Below are 7,500 nucleotides of genomic sequence, written 5' to 3' on the forward strand. Positions count from 1 at the left end.
TGTCTCTTTGTATTGTTTGCAGTATTTAGTTTTAACATTTTTGCTCCAGACACTTCCGTTCCCGCTGCTGAAGATGATGCGGAGCTGATGTTTGCTGCATCACAATGTGAAGCACAACTAACTACAGGTGTGGCATATGACACAAATGCATATATTTTAAATATGTTTTGTGAAAACACACAGGATTATTTTTTAAAAGAAAATCAACATTTTTAAATATGTTTTGTTTACAATACAGAACTACATCAGATCATGCCTCAAGCGGGATGCATTCTTTGAGTGCACTTCTTCAAACATTAAGGTTGTCTAAAGGTGTCTGTGTATTTATTAGCGTTTTTTTTTTTGGAACTAACCCATTGTTGAACCATCACCGGCAAACTTTTTCTCACAGCTTGCTTGTCTCACTCACTCTTTAGCTCCCATTGAGCAGACAGGATGGTGGAGATTCATTGTTTTAGAAGAAGCGCCATCTCACATTTTCTTTTAGAATTAGCATTTTATCAGGCTCCTATCTTAATGTTCAGCTATTTCACTTGAATGGTAATGAAAATAACCCATTCATTGCTATTACTGTAAAGTAAAAAGAAAATTTGAGATGGCACTTTTGGCAGTTAGCACTTTTGAGATAACAGAGGTTTTTCCTTACTCTATCTGTCATGGTTCCACTACCATGTCATGTTTTATTCTTGTCTCAAGTGGAGCCATGGCATTGCCTGATGGTTTTATGTGGGGAGAGATGTTTTTGGCCCTTGTGGTGTTCCATATTCTCCCCGAGTCGCGTCATCGTTTTCCTACCCTCCTGTTTCATAGTTAGTGTTAATTACCTTCCCCTATAAAGAGCCCTCATGTTTCTTTGTCTCGTTGCTGGTGCATTGAATGTGTTTTTCCTGTTGAAGTCTTGCCTGGTTCCTGTTGTTCATTGTTCCTTGTATGCTGTTTATCAACCCTGTGTCTAGTAAGTCTTAGTTTAGTGTTTGTTCCCAGTGTTTGTTTTGTAGTTTAGTAAGTTAGTGTCCTTGTTAAAGTTTATAGTTTATTCCTGTCTTGTTTTACCCCACCGTGGGTCTTTGTTTGATTTATTGTTAATAAATATCTTTGTTAACACCTTCATCCGCCTTGTCTCTGCCTGCACTTGGGTTCTCACGCCATGTCTCACCTGGAGAGTCATGACAGAATGCACCAGCCACAACAGAACCCAGTAGGCAGCATGGACGGTACGTCGTTGTCCTTGCGGTCTCGCCAGGCCCACTTGATGCTTGGATTCCGCCAGGGGAATTATGGTGACCAGGAGTTCGCCAGGGCATTCTCGGCGGTGGCGGAGGTGACCGAGTTTGGTGAGGCGGAGTTGAAGACGATCTTCAACTGCTGCCTCACCCGGCGCCTCACACCGTCAGAGAAGAGGCTGCTGGCTCCCTTGGGGTTTGCGGACATGGTCAGGTACGTGGCCAACCGTAGCGATCCCGGGGGTGAGGTTCCACATGGGACTTTCACCCCACGGTCGAGCGCTGCGGAGGGTATCGTCCTGGCCGCCGCTGCCCTTGGGGAGTCAGTACCCTCTGGCTCGAGCTCCACGGTCGCCAGCCCTTCTGGTGGAGTCCAAGATGAGTGGGTGGCTAGAGACTCGAGGACGACGACGCGGGAGTCCTCCTTCCCGGTACTCCCTCGGTTCCCCACTGGCCCGGCTGAGTCAGCCGTGGGCCAGACTGACCGTAGTGGGAGGAGAAGGCCACGTGGAGGACGTCCCAGGCCGAAATTGCTGTCCTGTCGCCCAGTTCAGCAACTGGCAACAGTTCCGGGTTCCCCGAGTCCTGTGGTCCCGAGTCCGGTGGTGTCAAACCCCAAATATTTTTTGGGGGGGGCGCTGTGGGAAGGTGACGGTCCGTCCGGCACCGAGCCAGGCCCAGCAGCCGCCAGAGGTCGCTGCCCAGTCGCCAGAGGTCGCTGCCCAGTCGCCAGAGGTCGCTGCCCAGCCGCCAGAGGTCGCTGCCCAGTCGCCGTCAGAGGTCGCTGCCCAGTCGCCGTCAGAGGTCGCTGCCCAGTCGCCGTCAGAGGTCGCTGCCCAGTCGCCGTCAGAGGTCGCTGCCCAGCCGCCGTCAGAGGTCGCTGCCCAGCCGCCGTCAGAGGTCGCTGCCCAGCCGCCGTCAGAGGTCGCTGCCCAGCCGCCGTCAGAGGTCGCTGCCCAGCCGCCGTCAGAGGTCGCTGCCCAGCCGCCGTCAGAGGTCGCTGCCCAGCCGCCGTCAGAGGTCGCTGCCCAGCCGCCGTCAGAGGTCGCTGCCCAGCCGCCGTCAGAGGTCGCTGCCCAGCCGCCGTCAGAGGTCGCTGCCCAGCCGCCGTCAGAGGTCGCTGCCCAGCCGCCGTCAGAGGTCGCTGCCCAGCCGCCGTCAGAGGTCGCTGCCCAGCCGCCGTCAGAGGTCGCTGCCCAGCCGCCGTCAGAGGTCGCTGCCCAGCCGCCGTCAGAGGTCGCTGCCCAGCCGCCGTCAGAGGTCGCTGCCCAGCCGCCGTCAGAGGTCGCTGCCCAGCCGCCGTCAGAGGTCGCTGCCCAGCCGCCGTCAGAGGTCGCTGCCCAGCCGCCGTCAGAGGTCGCTGCCCAGCCGCCGTCAGAGGTCGCTGCCCAGCCGCCGTCAGAGGTCGCTGCCCAGCCGCCGTCAGAGGTCGCTGCCCAGCCGCCGTCAGAGGTCGCTGCCCAGCCGCCGTCAGAGGTCGCTGCCCAGCCGCCGTCAGAGGTCGCTGCCCAGCCGCCGTCAGAGGTCGCTGCCCAGCCGCCGTCAGAGGTCGCTGCCCAGCCGCCGTCAGAGGTCGCTGCCCAGCCGCCGTCAGAGGTCGCTGCCCAGCCGCCGTCAGAGGTCGCTGCCCAGCCGCCGTCAGAGGTCGCTGCCCAGCCGCCGTCAGAGGTCGCTGCCCAGCCGCCGTCAGAGGTCGCTGCCCAGCCGCCGTCAGAGGTCGCTGCCCAGCCGCCGTCAGAGGTCGCTGCCCAGCCGCCGTCAGAGGTCGCTGCCCAGCCGCCGTCAGAGGTCGCTGCCCAGCCGCCGTCAGAGGTCGCTGCCCAGCCGCCGTCAGAGGTCGCTGCCCAGCCGCCGTCAGAGGTCGCTGCCCAGCCGCCGTCAGAGGTCGCTGCCCAGCCGCCGTCAGAGGTCGCTGCCCAGCCGCCGTCAGAGGTCGCTGCCCAGCCGCCGTCAGAGGTCGCTGCCCAGCCGCCGTCAGAGGTCGCTGCCCAGCCGCCGTCAGAGGTCGCTGCCCAGCCGCCGTCAGAGGTCGCTGCCCAGCCGCCGTCAGAGGTCGCTGCCCAGCCGCCGTCAGAGGTCGCTGCCCAGCCGCCGTCAGAGGTCGCTGCCCAGCCGCCGTCAGAGGTCGCTGCCCAGCCGCCGTCAGAGGTCGCTGCCCAGCCGCCGTCAGAGGTCGCTGCCCAGCCGCCGTCAGAGGTCGCTGCCCAGCCGCCGTCAGAGGTCGCTGCCCAGCCGCCGTCAGAGGTCGCTGCCCAGCCGCCGTCAGAGAGCGCTGCCCAGCCGCCGTCAGAGAGCGCTGCCCAGCCGCCGTCAAGTCCGGCTGCCCAGCCGCCGTCAAGTCCGGCTGCCCAGCCGCCGTCAAGTCCGGCTGCCCAGCCGCCGTCAAGTCCGGCTGCCCAGCCGCCGTCAAGTCCGGCTGCCCAGCCGCCGTCAAGTCCGGCTGCCCAGCCGCCGTCAAGTCCGGCTGCCCAGCCGCCGTCAAGTCCGGCTGCCCAGCCGCCGTCAAGTCCGGCTGCCCAGCCGCCGTCAAGTCCGGCTGCCCAGCCGCCGTCAAGTCCGGCTGCCCAGCCGCCGTCAAGTCCGGCTGCCCAGCCGCCGTCAAGTCCGGCTGCCCAGCCGCCGTCAAGTCCGGCTGCCCAGCCGCCGTCAAGTCCGGCTGCCCAGCCGCCGTCAAGTCCGGCTGCCCAGCCGCCGTCAAGTCCGGCTGCCCAGCCGCCGTCAAGTCCGGCTGCCCAGCCGCCGTCAAGTCCGGCTGCCCAGCCGCCGTCAAGTCCGGCTGCCCAGCCGATCTTCCAACCCTGGTCCAGCCCGGCATTCCAGCCGTGGTCCAGCCCTACAGTCCTGCAGGGGACTAGGACAGTTCCCCCCAGGACTACCCCTGTCAAGTCCCCTGGGGCTCCGCGCCCTGGCGCGTCCCCAAGGGCTGGAACTTTCCCACCCAGCCCTCCCCCTTCTGGACTTCCCATGTTTTCTTGTCTGCCCCCACCCCCCCTCCCTTGTTTGTTGTTTTTATTGTCTCATCCCAATCCATTCGTAATCATGTCTTGTATGCCTCTTGTTATGTTTAGCTTGTCTGTCTGGTTTTTGTCCTTGTCTAAGTTAGTCTTGTCTTGTTAGTGACCCCTTGATGAACACCTGGAGGTGTTCATTAAAGGGGGGGCTTATGTCATGATTCCACTACCATGTCATGTTTTATTCTTGTCTCAAGTGGAGCCATGGCATTGCCTGATGGTTTTATGTGGGGAGAGATGTTTTTGGCCCTTGTGGTGTTCCATATTCTCCCCGAGTCGCGTCATCGTTTTCCTACCCTCCTGTTTCATAGTTAGTGTTAATTACCTTCCCCTATAAAGAGCCCTCATGTTTCTTTGTCTCGTTGCTGGTGCATTGAATGTGTTTTTCCTGTTGAAGTCTTGCCTGGTTCCTGTTGTTCATTGTTCCTTGTATGCTGTTTATCAACCCTGTGTCTAGTAAGTCTTAGTTTAGTGTTTGTTCCCAGTGTTTGTTTTGTAGTTTAGTAAGTTAGTGTCCTTGTTAAAGTTTATAGTTTATTCCTGTCTTGTTTTACCCCACCGTGGGTCTTTGTTTGATTTATTGTTAATAAATATCTTTGTTAACACCTTCATCCGCCTTGTCTCTGCCTGCACTTGGGTTCTCACGCCATGTCTCACCTGGAGAGTCATGACACTATCTGTGTGCATGCTTCATGTCAGTGGGCATTTTACTGAATTGATCACACCTCATCTTCCTTACTCCATTACATCTGATCCTCATTCTCAAAGAGCTGTACCGATTCCATATTCATTACATCAATAAAATGTACACTGTTCTTTGCTTCTTAACACCATTTTCTTTGTTGCTATTCCTAAATATAATCATAATAATTATTAATACTTGTCCAAAATTACTGCTTCGCATGCTTGTGGGCTGCATTTATGGCATTTTACTATCAAATCCAACAGTCATCCTTATTTTATTTTTGTTACTGTTCACTCAGAGGCCTGTGCCGGTCCGTCTCCATCAGCCGAAACAGCAAGAACACCAGATCTTCCACATCATCAGCCATCGGCTGAGCTTCCAAGCCACTGGAAAGATCATCTTCCACCTTTCCAGCATGAGTGGATCCGGAACACACTATTCGTGGCCAACCTGCGAACCGGCAAGCCAGAACTAGTGTGCCAGCTGAAGCTTTGGTGGCATCCTCCTCAGCCCCCTTTAATTCACACTCAGCCACCCGCCTCACCTGACCTCTTCTTCTGTCGGCCCCTTTTCTTATGGATGCCGCTGAAGATGTGGTTAATTCCTCTTGTCTGTGTTCGCCCAGACTGTGGTAAGCACAGACTGACAGCGGCAGGACTCTACCGTACTGTGCGCAAGGTCTTAGACAGGTGGTATGACCTTGCCACTGAGTATCTGGAGTGCAAAGGCTGCAAAAAGAAGTATCCCGCCTGGTCTGAGGACATCTTAGGACAGCTGGATATGGGCCACCGCAGTCAGTTTCCAGCTTTGCTGACATACAGGTAATTCATAATGACAATCATTCATTAGTTGGCGCTTTTATTGTGTTATTCTTTTACCAATCAAAGCATTTGCATGATTATACTGTTGTTTCCTTAGATACTCATGTGACAACAGGGTGCTGAGGATGATGAGGGAGAGGACACTGGGCAACAGTGTGACTCAGCTTTACAAGAAGCTGATGGAACAACACAGTGAGGCATGGACACAGCGTGTCCTGCAGTACCTTACTGCCTGTGAACCATTCACAACGTCCTCCCTTGTGCAGCCTCCTGTGTTTGCTGAGCCTCCTCTCTTCCCTGCCCTACCTAAACCTAAGTGGCTGTTAGCTGTGTACGCCAGGGATGTTCTGGGGCGAATGCACGAGGTCAAGGCCAAAATTACTTCTATCTTTGGTTGTGTTCTCAAGATGGACTCCACAAAAAAGATATCACAGCCCTGTTTATATCATAAATTTGCCTGATATGGATATATGTGCATACATAATCAGCCCCTCATCTTTACCTCTGCCTCGGTCTCCAACATCACTGGCTGAGCCATCCACATCTTCTGGTGGAGAAGGACAGCATCTTGCCCCTTTAGTGCTGTCGCAGCCACCTGACACTGGAAGCAGTCTCTCCACTGAAGCTCAGGTAAGACACTTTGAAGGCTTTATATACTTCCAATCTTGTTTTATTTCACAAATTTTAACATTCATTTTCATCTACTAGGGCGCAGTCATTGGACCCGATGGCATCGCTGGTTGGGACAAGGTTCAGGATTTGGCTGGTTACCTGGTGAGCCTTAGTGAGGCTCCTTACCTCACTGATCTGCAGGTGACCGAAGCCATTCAGCTATGGACAGCTCTCCCTGACATTGACAAACAGCGGGTCAACTATCAGCCTCGACATCAGCCTCCGCTGACACATGGGCGCTTTAAGGCACCGAAGCGGTCAGGAGTCACACCGGGTGTGGAGAGTGTCAAACGGTGTCTGATTGGACATCCTGGGGGTCCAGCACAGTGGCCCAGCACCAGCCGCTTGGTTGAGGCCATTTGTATAAAGCTGTGTGCTTTACACAAGTCACCGACCAAGAAGTCCGGAGTTAGCATCCCCAGGTGGTCTAAAATCCTCTCAGATTACCACCACATCCGAGACCTGGTCCTCAACAGTCGCAGGCTGATGGATGAAACAATGATCCAGCTTTTTGAGCTAAACCAGAGGACACTCATTCAGTGGTTAGCAAAGCACATTATTTGCATAAAATTCAGTGAATTCTTCTAAACATATCTATAATAAAAGTAATTAATTTTCAGGTTTCAACGGCGGCAGAAGAATCAGGAAATGAGTGTCCTCGCACAGGGACTGACTCCACCTGACCCAATTGCTGTGGCTGATATGCAGCTTCCTCCGCCGAGGGAAAAATTGAATGAAGCGCCATCGACATCAGGTCCAAAGCATAAATTCATCCTTCCGCCAAATCGAGAAGGACAGGCTCCTCGTTTGCGACCAGGTCGACGGCCCGCTGCTGCTAACAGGGAGTGCCCCATCGCAGCTGCCCCCACAGCATCAGGAGATGTGCAGCCCATTTCTGCACCTGGGTCATTGATGGGCACACTAGTCCTTAACCCTGACATGACTGTGTCAATGGTGATTCCGTCTTCTGGTGCAGGCACAGCTCTGCCTGCTCCTGTGTCTGCTGCTTCTGTGTCTGCTGCTCCTGCATCCCGTTACACCCAAAGGAATAGGCGCCGGCGGGCGCAAGAGACGGAAAGTGGAGTTTG

At 55.5% G+C, this 7,500-nt stretch overlaps 1 protein-coding gene across 1 annotated transcript in view; it reads left to right on the forward strand.

Annotated features, from left to right (window-relative positions):
* Positions 1-6,201, forward strand: part of LOC130420423 (uncharacterized) — a 7,350-nt gene extending 1,149 nt beyond the window's left edge. Inside the window, exons 3-6 of the mRNA XM_056747706.1 lie at positions 50-127; positions 5,218-5,478; positions 5,545-5,740; positions 5,856-6,201. Coding sequence (XP_056603684.1) covers positions 50-127; positions 5,218-5,478; positions 5,545-5,740; positions 5,856-6,201 — 881 coding nt within the window. The remainder of the gene's footprint in view (positions 1-49; positions 128-5,217; positions 5,479-5,544; positions 5,741-5,855) is intronic.
* Positions 6,202-7,500: the final 1,299 nt, after the last annotated feature.

This window comes from Triplophysa dalaica, chromosome 5 (assembly GCF_015846415.1).
Source record: "Triplophysa dalaica isolate WHDGS20190420 chromosome 5, ASM1584641v1, whole genome shotgun sequence".
Lineage (NCBI taxonomy): Eukaryota > Metazoa > Chordata > Actinopteri > Cypriniformes > Nemacheilidae > Triplophysa > Triplophysa dalaica.